This window comes from Fopius arisanus, unplaced genomic scaffold, assembly GCF_000806365.1.
Source record: "Fopius arisanus strain USDA-PBARC FA_bdor unplaced genomic scaffold, ASM80636v1 scaffold00024, whole genome shotgun sequence".
NCBI classification, from domain to species: domain Eukaryota; kingdom Metazoa; phylum Arthropoda; class Insecta; order Hymenoptera; family Braconidae; genus Fopius; species Fopius arisanus.
The window spans coordinates 394,718-410,476 of NW_011887763.1; the positions used below are offsets into that span (position 1 = coordinate 394,718).

The following is a 15,759-nucleotide window of genomic DNA, read 5'->3' on the forward strand; positions in this document are numbered from 1 at the left end:
CAATGAAAATAAAATATAAATCAATTCAAGAATCGGAATGAAATTCCTATAAGTTTTCCAGAGAATTTTTATAAAATTCGTTCACTCATTTTTTTTCCAGATCGAGCTGTTCTCGTCCCAGAAAATGGAACAGACAGCAGGAGAACAAATGGCGAGGTCTCGGAGTTTGAATTGCCATCGCGTTAAGATGCCCTGACTCTTTAATAAGTAAACACCACTTACTGGGATACTATTGTAGAGCCTCGTTCATGGGCATGATGAAATTTGCATAATTCAGGTGGAAGATTTAAACAAGCATTTATAATGGAGTGAGAAATAAACAGAATTCAACTGCATCAACTCCAAAGGAGAATTACATCATCGGATCAGCCATAGCGTAATAAAAAAAATATTTAATTAAAAGAAATGTGATCATAACTGATGAATCAGATGAATTCATTCATCAATAGCTCGATCTTTATTTTATTCCGATGGAAATCGTGACTGAGGGATTAACATCCGTTCAAAGTCTCTTCGATGGCATCGAAAAATTTTCCCAAAATTTTTCCTGTCGTGCTGATTGGCCGCGGTCCCATTGTCAATCCATTATTGTTTATTGATAAATGGAGTCCGTCGGTACCTGATGGCATCCATTGCACATTCAGGATTTCATCGTTTGTTCCATTTGGCGTGGGATCACTGTAACGTAACTGGGATTAGAGAGAGCAGTCCGAAAATTTAATGAGAGATACCTGTATTTTGCAAAATTAGTCCAGAGTCTGACGACTCTTTTTCGTTGCATGGAAATTTCACTGGTCGAATCGAGAGATTGATTTTTCTCTGGCATCCAAAAAATGTGAGCAAGATCGTCGGAATGCGATGTACCTAAATTAATGGCATGTACAAAGGAAATTGTCACAATTTTATTTCAATAATTTCCGGATTAATTTACTTTATTAAATTAATCTGAAAAAAATCAAACCATTTATTGGGCATCCCTCCAACTTGTGCAATGCGGCGTCATAATCGAAGGAATTCTTGTAATAATAGACAGATGCCTTTCTCTTGCTCAAGTACCTCTGAGTACGCTCGATCCCAGTAAGAAACCATAATTCAGAACTTATCTGCAACAGAACCCCAATCACAAATCAAGAATCAATAATCGAAGCTGAATTATCGTGAAATCCTCACAGAGACACTTTCACGGATGGCTTGAGGATCAACTTCCCAAATTGATTTTTTCTTGAAGTCTGAGATGTTCCAGTCTAACATATCGAATAAAATGCCTGCAATTCATACGACAATAAATAATTAATTGACTATATAATTACAAATAAATCCTTCTAATCACTGGTGACTCACCAGGGAGAAGAAATAATGTCTCCGAATCAACGAACCCCAACATATGCGGCAAATCCTCATAATTTCCGGATTTATATCTGCGAATTGGACACTCGGAGAGAAAATTCTCAGTATTACTTATCGTTGCCTCCTCCAGGACCGGTACGAAGGGTATATTAACCTGAAAAGAAAAAGGAATTCTTCATATAAAATCTATCTACACGATTAAAAAAGGTTTCAAGCACTGAGAAAATAAAATTAAGCATTTCCTTTTATTCTGCTCTCCGATAATTCCTTAGTATTAATTTTTTTTTAATAAGAATTATTACCAAGTTCGTCATTTTGGAAACTCCGGTTACCAAATTATTAACAGGCACATGGTAAAGCTGTCTGACAAAATCATCGGTATCGGTTATCGTTAGATGCAGGTGTTTGCGAAATTCAAATGCCCTGGAGAGAGCTGCGTTCACTGATGAAAATCCCCAGGGGTTCAGATGTGAACCGCTCATGGCAATGGAGGCCCTGAAGAGTCCTGAGAATTGTTTCCATTACTAATAGTATTATCCCGGGGGAATTTTCAGATTTTTACGACAAATCGTTGAATCCTCGGAGATGCCCTCAAAAAAATTGACTCGTGTGATCGTATATTATGAGAGGAAATTATAAGGGAAATAAATAAATGCTCGGTCAGGCCTCGTCTGGGGATGAAGATGAAGACTAGAAAATTGGTGGTACCTTTGGACATGGGTGATATCTTGTGAAGCTCAACAGAAGCCGATCCAGCGCTGTGTCCGAATATCGTAACTTTTGAGGGATCACCCCCGAAATTTCGAATATTTCTCTGTACCCACTTCAATGCCAACACCTGATCCTTGAGTCCCGCGTTGCCAGTGATATTCGGATGGTTCAGTGACAAAAATCCTGAGGACAATGACGAGTGATTTTCATGGATCATTAGGAGACTAATTGGTGATTTACCTAGGGCACCTAGACGATAATTCATCGCAACCACAACGACGTTGTCCTCGATTAAAAAATCAGGAGACAAAACCGAACTGTTGGTACCGCCCTCGTAAAAGCCACCACCGTGTATCCACACCATTACCGATGATAATTGCCCAGGGTCGGAATTGAATTTTGTCTGGAAAGGTATTGTCAATTGTGAAATGTTATCAGTGTGTCAAGGGAGAATTTATTCAGCGCCATTAATTATCGACAAAACAAATTTATGAAGCAGTTATAATTAATTTTATATAATGAATATACCGTATAAAAAATTAACGAACAGAAAGATCGATTTCTTCGAGTGATACGATTTATAGAAAATATCTGATTGTTTAAAACAATAAAATTTCTAGTAAGAATTAATTAAAATGTGGTTGACAAATTTATAATTAATCTTCATTCGCGCGTTTTGATGAAATACAAGAAATGGAAATTGACGAGTGAGGGTGTCATAAATAGAATTGATTAATTGACAGACCGCGAAGAACAGTCGAGTCATTGAATGATAATAAGATAACTATGAGTGACAACGATAATCTCGGCCTTCAATTGAGAATTAAAATCAAAAGGCTTGATGAATTGATTAAGGAAGATCGGCTGTTTCCCTGAGCCCCGATGATTATCAAATAATCGATTATTATCCGTGAATAATTGAATCGCTGACCTTTGGCGTGTAGACATTGAGATAGAGACAGTCTTCGTTACCAATTAAATCAACGGTTTTGCGAGCGAATTGGGGACATGGATTTGGGTCGGATATCACATTTAAAATATCATTCCAACTATCTGCTTCCAGCGGAGGCTGAAATTAAAAATAATACATAACAATAACAAATTATAATACATAATATATATTTATAATACATAACACATGAATTCGTGACGTAATTGATACAAATGAAAGGTCGAAAATTAATTCATGGAATATAACATTGGAATCAATTTTTTTTTAGATCACCAATTTAAATTAAAATTTTTTCAACTTCGACAATCAATCACTCGACGAATTATTCGTCAAGTGGTTTTCTACCTGACAATTCTCGAAATTAAAATCCTTCAAATTCACCTTAAACCGTAAATATCCGAGTGGTGGTTTGCCATAGGGGATTCCCTTGAACGCCGAGTACTCGAGGGAATTTCCCACTGTTTTCAATTTCGCGCCACGCACAAATCCTTTATCTGTCTGAACAATTCCGGTTAATTCCTGAAGACCATGTGCTCCAAGCAGGAACAAAGATATAATTGAAACAATCGAAATGATCCGCTCCATTGCACCCAAAAATATACCAATGATTATTAAAAATATAAATTCAATTATAGAAAATGTATAAAATTTTTATATGATTTTGTAACTATGTAGAATTGGAGGATATTGATTCTGTTTTATTCTATTTTTAATGTAGTTTCGGTGGGATGTGCAACGGATGAGAGTTCCACTAGAAGTGAATCTCGATTTAAGCTTCCGAGAGAATCAAGCTGCCGGTCGGCCTTAGTGGTCATGAATTATTCCATATCGCACTCGCACACCAGCTGTTTTTCAATACATGCTTGGAATGATGTTTATTAGTAGATTATTGCGGTCAGAGTTTCAAGTCTCTTGGTATTCCAGATTTTGTGGCTACTTAGCGCTAACAACGCGAGACTCAAATCCTAAATCCTCAAAAATCCTCAAATCCCGACGAATGTTTCAAAATGAATTTTTTTACTCTAGTTTTCAATTTAAGACTTCAAGACCGCTAGACTTTTTTTAAGAATTCAATTTTCAAGCCCTGGGAATCTGTCGGTCTAATCCAAAAATACACGGTCGATTGTTACTAATTCATATTCATATCGAAAAATTCATACAGCTCGCCGGATGGATCGATAGAAATTGCATTAGTTCGATTAATGTGGACTTCCTGTGTTGGACATTATCCATCCCATCAATGCCTATATCTAAAACAGGTTGGAACTGATGACTAATCAATGTGCTGATCCACAGTTGATGTTAATCCTGAGCTGTAAAATATTGATGACTCGTAGAATCGAAATTCCATTGGGTTATTTACATTCAAATTACGCGAGTCAGAAATGATTTCTGCATAATAAATAATTCTTGAATGCACAAATAGAAATTTTTCATAAAAACCACGCCTTCGTCATTAAAATTTATAAACTCAAATCATTAAGAAATCTCTCGAATTTCTCTCATTCCTCTTCAATTTTAATTAAACAAATGAATTCATTATCAAATCGGAATCACTAAAAATCGAAATTGAAGCTCTTATCTCTCACAATTGAATTAAATTAACTAAATAAATAAATTGAAGTATAAATAGAATTATATAATTTTATTATAAGTGACCTATGTATTTACTTTTTTATTAATTCGTAATAACTATTTGTTGAAGATGAAAATAAAATTCAAACGGAGATATTGATGTCATTAAAGTCGATAATTTTTCTGTGTGCATTATGAGATAACCGTTTCAATGAGTAGACTTTTTCATCTAATCATGTCCTTGAAAATGCAACTTGATACTGACAGTGTGCATATCAGGAAAAACAGTTGGGGTTGCGTCGCAATACAGTGGGCGTGAATTTTCCTCGTGACCTCAAATTTTTTAATTTACCCTGATCCACCTGATACTAGATTGCATGATTTTTCTGCTATTTATTTATCATGCCATCTGATAAATCGATTGCCATCAGAGTCAACAAGTTTCCCATCGTTTATTCACCAGGTGAAACAATAACTGGAGAAGCCGTTGTGGATTTGGATGAAGCAGCAACATGTCGAGGCAAATAAATCATTTAATTTCTCTTCAATCTCTCCGTAGGCTCGGGAATGTGTATTTATTTTTTTAATCATCTTCATTATATTTATTGGAGGTTAGAATTGTTCAAGTTTTTCCGCCACCTACACCAGTTAAATGTCAAGATTCCAAATACGCAGCAAGTGTTTTTATGAAATCTGTGAAATTCCATTGAATTTTATCAATAATAATAATTTCGAAACTTGACCCATTTCGTTGTATCACAAAATTTATTAATTAACGCATCTTGGATGCTTGGAAATGTTATGAAGTTATCTTTATGAATTTAATAAAAACATTTCGTAATGCATCTATTTTTGAAATGAAAAACTATAACGATCTTTTTTTACAACTTCTTTCAGCTCTAATTATTTTTTATAATCAGATACAAACTTTTTAAACATTAATATCTCATTAGCTGAAATTATCTTTCTGCATTTTGAACAAATGTGACATTTTAATTATTTATTGGAGTGTTATTTATGATTTGTTTATTTTTATTATTGATTATTACTATTATTATGGATCGTACTTTTGATGCAAAACATTTTTAAAAACCCACAGATTGCTCTCCTGAATTTATAGAATGATTTATTACAGAATGGTCTATATGTTGATTTAATTAATGATTGATTCAGGCATCAGCTTGAGATTCAAAGGCAGATCGAAGGTCCATTGGTCAGAGACAAGGGGTACTGGAAAAAACAGAAGAACTGTTTACTACAGAGCAGAAGAAAATTATTTTGGAACAGAAGTCTACGTGGTTGGAAGTTCCCGTGAGTGAAATTCGAATCCTCCCATTGAGAAATATTTTTCCCATTTTAATATTGTCAGAAATTAATTTTCCATCGATTTTCCCTGATGATGATTTATGGCACGTGATATTTTTCCCCGGAATTTCCAGACGGCGAGATTGAATTGGTGGGAGGACAACACATTTTTCCCTTTACATTTACACTTCCGATGAACATCCCCAACAGCTTTGAGCATAAATATGGTGACGTTGTGTACAACATCAAAGCAGTGATGGATATAGCATGGGCCTTGGACCCAGAATGCTACCTTCCATTCACCGTTTACTCTCCCCTCGATATCACCCAAATACCGTCAGTAAGTAGAAGATAAAACCGAAAAATCATGTATTTATATTCATACAAGATATTTCACAAGAATGTTAAATTCAACTGGGAGAATCCCTCGCATTTGGAATTGCATTGACGTTCTATCTGAGACTCTTCTTGTTCTTTAGTATTCCTTACCTCGTTCTTAGCAGTATCCATTGAAAATTTAAATGAAGTTTCACTTGAATTTTTCCTTCAATTTTTTTTTTCCATACGTGATTTTATTGACAGCACATCATCGAAGACGAGGTGCATGCAGAGTATTGCTGCTGCATACTTCCTTGTCTCGGTCAAGGGTTCATGGAGGCACGAATACACATACCAAAGAGTACTTACGAAATTGGAGATGAACTTGATGTTATTATTGAGATTATAGCAAGCTCCAGGAGTGTAGACATCCAGGCTATCCGATTACGATTGAAACAGGTGAATCATTAGATGAGTATAAATGGAATGAAAAATTGTTTGAAAAAATAATGAGCGACCGATTTTTTTCCAATGCTTTCAGCAATTAGAATTTCATGCCGAGAGTAGAACGAAGTCTCAGGTTGAAGTTCTACAGTCCACCGAAAAACATGGCCCATTCCCCACACATACCCCCATAAAACTCGGACTGCAGGTGCCCTCGATCCTCCACTCTGGTTTCCAATACTGCAATCTCATCGATATTAAATACCTCGCCTGCATCAGATTCGTAGTTTCTGACTGGTAAATCCACAAATTCTGTAGAATTGGTAAACTGTAATTCCTTTGACTAACTCGATGAGTTACAATTCAAAAATTATTCTCGACAGCCATTGCGATACTAAATCGGAACTTCCGATCACAATCGGTTCGAGATTGGGTGCAATCCAGGAAGACTCGGCATCTTTCGTGCCTCCAACTGCTCCAGTGGCTACCCCGACGTCTTCCTTTCCTACTGCCCCAGGAATGAATTCGCCAGGAATTAAACCGAATTTTGATACTGCCTCATATAATCCAGTACCAGCGATCGGCTTCCAAATTCCAAGTCCTTCTGCGCCTGCGGATCCTGCATCACGTAATTTCATAAATAATTATAACTCATGACTCTCGATTCTATACTTTATTTCTGGAGGAATCTCTCAATTCCCCAAATCGACGAAATCAATGATTTGTGTCTTTAACAAAAAAATTGATGACGAAGGGAATTAAATTCAATTCCTTTTATGACTTTACGATTGAATGCAGCCCCAGAGGTTGAAACTTAATTCCATTTTTATTATTTCATTTCTAGTTCCACCACCGCCGTCCTACGAGTCTGTAATGGCCCAGGATGAGAAGAAGTGAACCTCACAGAGAACATGACAGAGAATAAAATATTTTTAATACACATCCAGGATGTGAAGTGCCTAATAATTTTACGTATTCATTGGTGCCTGATTAACTCAGGAGAGCTGGAATCTCTCACTTTCCTGATAATGTGCTTAATGGCTTATAGTGATGAATTTTATTTAGAGGAATACACGATTTATATTATAATATATCTTCATACATTATTATTGCAACAGGCGTTAAACCAAAAATTATATTCTACAAGTACCAAAGGAATTGTGAATTAATTAACAATTGAAAATAATCACTAAATTCTTCGGTCCTCGTGATAAAAAATGTGAATAGGGTAAAGGAGAAATCAAATGAACTCGAAAAATAATCTGGAATCCATATATTTCCTTAAAATTTATCCGAAAGCCCATAATATCCTCCTTCTCCTCAATCATGTCGCCCTCCAATCCATCACAACTAAATTTGATAATTCATTCCTACTCAATCCTCCAACAATAATCTCCCCCAATTACCGTTCATTATCTCCCTACATCGTTAAACTGTCAAGCATTGTTTATTCATTCGTGAATGACTCGTAAGCAAAAATAATACAATTCGTGGTTGTTCCATTAACGACAAATGAAATCATAAGAAGCACTTTATGCCTAGATCATCTCTAATCATCTGAATTCCGTTATACAATTCTGGGGATAAGAAGTCGAGGCATCTACTGTCTTAATCCCATAGAATAAATTATTTCTCCTATGCATTCACATTTGTATCAGCCAAGAGTCTTGTAGTTAGCAGCCGAACAGAATCACAAGTTCATCGCACAATCTCGTGATTTATTAAAATAATAAATGATTCAATTATTGTACGTGCACGATACACTCGCCATCTCTTTCCATCCCATCTCCTCCCCGAAGATTTTTTACTCTACAAAAATTCCAAGTCATGTGGGCCTAAAGGATAAATATAAAGCTCTCACATTCCCAATTCGTCAATAAATTTCCAATAAATTCTTACAATAAAAAAAAAAAAGAGATGAACATTCGGTGATTCGATAAACAAATGGATTGATTAATAGACGCAATTTACACAATTGTCATTTCTTCTGTTCGCTGCATTAATTATCGGTATACCAAATTATTTATCGCTTCGAGGTCATCATACGAACATTTCTACTTCATTTCAATTATTTTCTTTCTTCTACACTCATGCTTTTTACGCTAATCGTCACAAAAATAGATGTCACTTGCTTATATATAATTTGTTAATTTATTCTCCTTCCGATTATTCCGCTTATTTCTCTACAAAATCATAAACATAATTAACGATTTGCCTGCGAAACATTGAAATTTTATAATACATTCTTTTTTATTTTATTCTTTTCGTTTGGATTCCTTCACTGCCCTCTCCTGAATTATTTTTAAGAATCTATGGGCAATCGATTATCTCGCTCCACCATTGATTTGTGGGGGGAGGGGGGGAGATAATGGGAATAATTATCTCTGATACCTAGGGGGGGGATAAATGAGGCACCTCGGGGCACCCCAACATTTTGTTCATCGCAATAATAAACACTAAGAGTTATTATTCAATCGAATACATCATATACTCATCCAAATACACACACACATATATACGTGTATATACGGGTATAAATATAGATTATATATACACATACATATGCATATCTATAAATTAGAATTGTTGTTTTTAACGATTATTTAATTTTTTTTCTCATTCACTTTGTTCTGCTCCGGAGGCTGTACAACTTGACGAAGGAAAAAAAAAATATGATTTGTGTCATTGTTTATTTATTGCTCGTAACAGCATCATCTTTGTTTATCATCTCTTATCATCAACAGAAAAAAAAAGATATTCTATTCTCTTGCGGCTGGCAAAATGGTGAAATGAGATGAATTTTAAATATTCACGTTCAGACTTTTTCCAATTTCTATTTTCAATCCCATCTCACTTCCCCGGATAGATCAATGAATTTCAGTTTGCTGATTATTTCTTTCGTTTTATGCGAGAGGGGTTCCACCATTTCTATTGATTACTCTGGAATAAGCAGATTCGACAAGCTATTAGCCGTAATTATATTGGGAAATCAACGTATTTAGCTGATTGACATTGTATTTCAATTACAAGCAGTTTCTAATTGGGTGATGAGCTAGTGTTTCGATCGTTAATTGATCATTAATTACCAGCTAAAATTCTAGTATCATCTAAAAACATTTAAATGCCAGATATCATGTCTGATAAGGAGCAACAGCTTGGGGGGAATCGAAGAACTGTTGAACACCACAAAGAAATTCCATTTCTCTTCGTTTTTTTTCCTTTATTTTCCTCTCGTGAGTAAAATCCCCCGTTTGGGTAAAAGCTAATGGTGAGTACGAAAAAATTACATTTCCCAATATAAGTACGTGATGTACATTTTCCCTACATTAACATCATATTTTTCCCTCATTTTCACGAATGGACGTTTTTTTTTTGAAAAACTCATGAATCAATGAAATATGCCACAATTCATACCAACGAAAATGTTATAATAATTCCTAGAAAATTAATTCTAGAATCAAAAAATCGTAACTAAAAGGACTCGATTTCACGAGTGATTGAGTGATGATTATTTTTGTCTTCCATTTCAATCCAACAGCCGATAATAAATGGTACCGCGTGATTTCATTAATTAGAAGTAATAACTTTTGGTCATAATCTGAACAAATGGGACTGAAGGGTTAATCCTGGGATGTTTGAGAAACTCATTGGAGTTCCAAGTCAGACGGATCATCCACTCGCGAAATAAACTTAAAAAAATCCGAATTTCCAATTAAACAAATGTAACCTGGCAGTTTGGTGAATAAAAAAATGATTACCATAGGGAAAAATAAGTGGAAAAAAAATTACTACAGTCGACTATTGATCATGAAAAAGACCTATCATTAATAAATTCCTACTGTTACTTAATCACGGCCATTCGAAGACTTTTTCTCATTAATTACTACCTAAAAGGGGGAAAAATAAAATTAGCAATTCTAGAAAAAGGAAAAAAAGGAGTTTTCACTCTGAAAAATGTCCATCACTCGATTGTTCAAATATTAATCGATATTTAAATCGTAGATCATCGTTCGCACCGCTTCTGAGATCGAGCGGACGATTCGTCTGACGATTAGCTGAATTTAATCATAACTGCAATCATAACAATATCCTACGATTTTTTTTTTAATGAGAAAATGTGCAGCCTAGTGGGAGTTTCTCAATGATCGTCTGCGTCGTGAACGCGCTGTCGTTTCTGCTGTGATTGCTGATGCTCTGGAGGCTCTGGACTCTCCACGATTGCCAGAGGTGCTGGAGAACCTGGAGAACTGTCCGGCTCTTCATGGGCACGCTTGGTTGCCCCAACGCCTGCGTCAGGGCCGATGAATGTACCACTGGGAAATTCAATCAATTTTTTGGACATTAACAATGAATTAAAAAATCTCTGGATTCCGGTTACACGAGTATTCACCTGTAGTTGTATGTTGTTTGTACAATAACTGGAGCCGGACTATACTGGCCAGCTGGTGATAACGACTGCTCTTCTATTACATTTCCAGGCACCAAATATTTTTCTAAAAAACCCCAAAACATACTCCACATGACCACATGAGTTGCATAAACAATTGGTGATTAATAGTCTCCATAAGCCCTATCCTCTAATCAAACTGCCCACATAATTTATCATCTCTCACAGCTAAAGGACTGAAACACGTCACGCGAGGAAAAATTTCAAAATGAAAGATTACAGCGGTTTTTTCCATGTCGAGCATTAATCTCCGTACAGCTCAATCCCGTGGTATTTTTCGTTCACGAAAAATAAACGTAATCAACTTGTTAGTTTCATGAGGACAGAGAATGGAGACCGCAGAGATTAGACAGCAAAAACCACGAAATAAGTAATTTAAAATATAACATGGTGCATAACAAGAGAAATCTGATTGAATTTTATGATTGTAAATTATGAAAGTGACAATAATGTACCTTCTCGTGGAGTATCATTGTTAACGCCATTAGTAACAACTCCAATCTGTTGCACAAGCCGACCTTTGTGGGTCGGTGGTGCTGGAGAAACATAAGGATGTCCTGGTGATCCTGGTGCAGACTGACTTAATTGTCCAGCTGGAGATGGTACCGAACTGTCAGGATACGATTCTGGCCCTGGGGAGCCTTCTCTGCTCAGACACTCAGGGGTCATTATTCCACTCATGCCCACGTGGGAGGGTGAAGCCGGGGCGCTCCTAAAAGTCAATTAAATTTACCAATTAAAATAATTCAATATATACAAAATATTCTTTAATATCAATATAACTATCTGTCTCAAATTCAGAGATATCTCTCGACTACTGGAATGCAATTAATGAAGTCGAACGTCAAATGAAAATTTTTAATTATTCATTAATCAGATCGTTGGGAAACGAGTAGATTTTTCTTGGGATTGAACAATCACTTCTTTATTCGCATAAAGGAGAGTAACATGAAGGGGGAAGTGTTCATCTATATTCGGTCTAAATACTACTTTTGTCATGCACGAGAGGCGCTCGTCGCATTGAGTACTTTCGTCTCCATTGAATACACAGCCCATACTATTTTTGAGCTTCTCCATCTCTCAGGTGGTGAAAATTGGTCAAGGCTGCCACCGGTGTAAAATATTCCATTCTAATAATTCGAACTTTAAACCGAGTGGAAAATCACTCTTAGAATCTTTCACAAAACATTTTCCACCGCCAGTTATTTCTCTGGGTGAAATTGATCACAGGTCGCTGAAGCAATTCAGAGTAACGAAAAGTGAAGGCTAACAAGTCGATTCAATAGATAGATAAATTTCGTGTAAAATTAAATTCTCATGTTTTTTAATGAAAAAAAAAAACCAAATGAAAAATGCCACCAAACCTGGAGGAGAGTCCAAATGGAGCCCTAAAACATGGAACACCTCTCTGCCTCCGTCTCCTGAAGGCCTGCTCAATGAGTTTAGCCTCAGACTGTGGATCTATCCTCCAGAACGAGCCCTTCCCTGGCTCCTCCTGGCTCCTTGGTACCTTGATGAAGTACCGATTCAACGACAAATTGTGTCGTATAGAATTCTGCCAACCCTTGTCAGCAGTCCGATAATAAGGATAATTCTTAGTGATGTACGAGTAAATACCAGACAGTGTCAGCTGTTTATCCTGGGCTGATGCAATAGCTTGTACGATTAATTGAGCATATGAATACGGTGGTTTTGAGTCATCCTTGGGTGGGCTGTAGTGTGATGCTGTGCCATTGGAGCCCTGTCCAGCATTATTACGATAGCGTGAATCAGCCCCAGGCTCTGGGCTCATCTGTTTGCTTGTACTCTGTCCAGCCTCTTGATGTCTGTCCCCAGTATGTGGCTCATTGGCAACAGCTGCTGCATATGCAGCGACCATTTGCAAATCAGCTGATATATTGCGTCTACTCTGACCAGCACGTGGACTCGCTGGACACGAATTAGCAGCGCTTATTGTACCTGTTGGCGATGGGAATGGACTGCTGTATCCAGTGTCTGGAATATTGATGCGTAGAGGTGGCAGGGGTGCACGTTGCTTTGGTGGTGATGCCATACGCACGTTTGTCTGCTCCTGCTCATCAACCAGAGATTGAAACACCAGGCGTATGTTTGTACTTGGAAATCTGAATGTACATCTGGAAAATAATTGTTTAATTTATCATTAACATTCACTCAATATTAAAATACGATCATTCCTGGAATGTATTTTTAATGTATATAATCGATTGTCAATGCTCCCCAGCAGATTTCTCATGAGCTTCAGAAAAAGCACAGGTAATTACACAAGATCATTCATTCCTATCAACACTCATTCATTAATTATCAAATCCGTATCTGGAATTGTTAACAGATCGAAAATACAACTTTTCATTGTAATCGGGGAATCAATTATTGAGGTCAACTTCAGTGAGCAAAAATTAGCAGTGTAATTATCGAATTATCTGTGTAACGTCTTGATGATCAGATGTACGACGTTATCACACAGATACATCGATTCCACAGTGATTGATTATTGAACAATTGAAACATACGTGGGATAACTCTCATCATCAACCAGAGTAATCACTCCATTCATTATTTCTTAGTGAAAAATTCCTCGAGTTCACGTTTGTTTACATTCCACCATCAACATCCCAGGGGGACAGAGTGCAAAGATAAACACAAACACGAAATAATTTCTCTGAAATCCAGTCACACGTATGAAAAAACCTAATAGAAAATCTCATTAATTTCTGGAGGACTTTAAATTCCATTCAAATTTTATTGGAGTTCGAGTAGTAGTAACTCTGAAGAGTTTCTTAAAAATTTTTGCAATTGTACTAATTCAAATGGTCGAGTAGATTTTTTATAAAAAATTCCATCTCATCTCAATGCAGTTCCCAAAATGCCCCACGTGGAAGATGGTAGAACCGACTAAAAAGCTCTTCAATAACTATTACATCCAATGACGTAATTCCCCGATGTTTTGTCACTCACACATTCTCCCATTTCCATCATTACTTATACGATTGATTTGCCTGAAGCGAGTAATATCTTCAAAATCCCCAACGTCACGATGAAAATTCCGACGAAATAAATAAACAGTAGTTGTCACTGAAATACTCACGTCTTGGGCAACTGGAAAGCCGGTGCTCCCTTGCGTTGAAAAACCCCATCGACAAAAACACCATTCTTGCCATTACAAGTCATGTAGAAATACGGATGATCATAAAAAACCTCCAAATGTCGTCGCGATATAAAACTCGAGAGTCCCATATTAACATCAACCTCTCCCTTGCTGCTATTTCTTCCAATAGTTATTCTCCTCTGTCTAACCATATATTCAAACTCACGTCCCTCCAATCTAGCAATAGGTGCACCCTTGGCCTCAGGATTCCACTGCATTTTAGCTGGACTAGCTGGTGCTGATTTAAGGGCAAGTAGCGCCCACGCGTCGCTCTCCTGTGTCCTCGAATAAGTTGACGACATGACGAAATTTCTCGAATAATTCACTGGACAACTCCAAAAATCCGTCAACAATTCGCACCTTCAAAACACGAGGAAAAACCCCCCAGCGACAAAGTCCCAACCTTTTTTTTTTCCCCTCTTGAAACCTTCTCCCTCACCTCAGTCTCTCTCTCATCCAGTCACTTGCGAATCTGTTTTGTTTATTTTTACCATCAAATCAATTGTTCGTGTCCCCCAGCCCCTCGAGCCCCGGGAGTCAATGTTTAATGTGCACGCGTTCGACGCACACGAGTGCAAAATAAGTTGGAGAAAAGCTGGGGGAAAAAGGAGGAAACAAATATCAAAATAATAAAACGAGGAAAACAAAGGGGGGGAGGAGGGGATAAAAAAATATATACGAGATACCGACTCTGGCTTATTTCTTTCACGTAATATGGCCGGCCCACCCAAATTATTCCAACTTGACGAGTTTATCTGTGAAACTCATGGGAACGTCAGGTTATTTTTTTTCTTTATCACTGGTGAGAGACGTCTTCAACATCCACTTGTTACTGGATTTTGACGATTATTATTTCACGTATTACACGGATATGTGATGATGGAAAAACTCTATTGCCTTAACACTTCCTTCACCCCTCTCTACCTCGTTGTCTCGTTTGTCTTCTCTCTCTCGTTGGTCTCTCACACTCACTCTCGCAACGTCACACGTACTTTCTCACTCCCACTCTTCAAATCCAACAATTCAACCCCTTGGGTTTTGATTATTACGTGAATTTGCCAGGAGATGATGTCGACGTGGTGGTGAAATTATTTTTTCAGAGTTATTCACGCCTTTTTTAAAACACACACCGACGATTGGAGCTCCTGGGTACACGATTTATCGAGTTTGTTTACCCACAATAAACCGAAACGTGGGTGGCCACCACGTGACACCAGACACTCGGGGACGCGGGGGTTTTCGGGGAATTTCGATGGGTTTTTAGAGCTTTTATCACCGGGTTTCAGTTAATCTCTTTGGGGGGATTTTTCGCGGTTGTGGTGATGAGTTTTTCCATTATTCTTTGGGGGTTCGAGTGCGATAGATGGTGATTATTACTCGGGTTTTAAGGCTACTGTTGCCATCTTCGTTGAGTCGAGCTGGAGAGAAACCGGATGCTACATACCCACCATTGCACGGGGTCCGTTGGCAGCCGCGGGAAATTTCAAATTGGGT

The 15,759-nt window shown here is 37.2% G+C and overlaps 3 protein-coding genes across 3 annotated transcripts; 1 reads left to right on the top strand and 2 right to left on the bottom strand.

Annotated features, from left to right (window-relative positions):
* Window positions 1–280: 280 nt before the first annotated feature.
* On the bottom strand, window positions 281–3,785 carry LOC105264605 (acetylcholinesterase). The gene is made up of 10 exons (XM_011301593.1): window positions 3,392–3,785; window positions 2,990–3,127; window positions 2,299–2,461; window positions 2,056–2,241; window positions 1,650–1,852; window positions 1,342–1,501; window positions 1,171–1,265; window positions 962–1,103; window positions 732–864; window positions 281–678 (listed from the first exon to the last, which is right to left on the bottom strand). The coding sequence occupies exons 1-10, from the start codon at window positions 3,593–3,595 to the stop codon at window positions 492–494; spliced, it is 1,611 nt and encodes a 536-aa protein (XP_011299895.1). The 5' UTR covers window positions 3,596–3,785; the 3' UTR covers window positions 281–491.
* Window positions 3,786–4,815: 1,030 nt separating this feature from the next.
* On the top strand, window positions 4,816–7,745 carry LOC105264607 (arrestin domain-containing protein 2). The gene is made up of 7 exons (XM_011301595.1): window positions 4,816–5,105; window positions 5,759–5,896; window positions 6,025–6,230; window positions 6,473–6,667; window positions 6,750–6,949; window positions 7,036–7,280; window positions 7,497–7,745. The coding sequence occupies exons 1-7, from the start codon at window positions 4,988–4,990 to the stop codon at window positions 7,547–7,549; spliced, it is 1,155 nt and encodes a 384-aa protein (XP_011299897.1). The 5' UTR covers window positions 4,816–4,987; the 3' UTR covers window positions 7,550–7,745.
* A 165-nt stretch (window positions 7,746–7,910) lies between these two features.
* FoxK (forkhead box K) lies at window positions 7,911–15,692 on the bottom strand. Its single transcript, XM_011301594.1, has 5 exons — window positions 14,206–15,692; window positions 12,464–13,234; window positions 11,555–11,811; window positions 11,043–11,145; window positions 7,911–10,965 (listed from the first exon to the last, which is right to left on the bottom strand). Exons 1-5 carry the CDS (start codon window positions 14,565–14,567, stop codon window positions 10,791–10,793), a joined length of 1,668 nt encoding a protein of 555 aa, XP_011299896.1. The 5' UTR covers window positions 14,568–15,692; the 3' UTR covers window positions 7,911–10,790.
* Window positions 15,693–15,759: the final 67 nt, after the last annotated feature.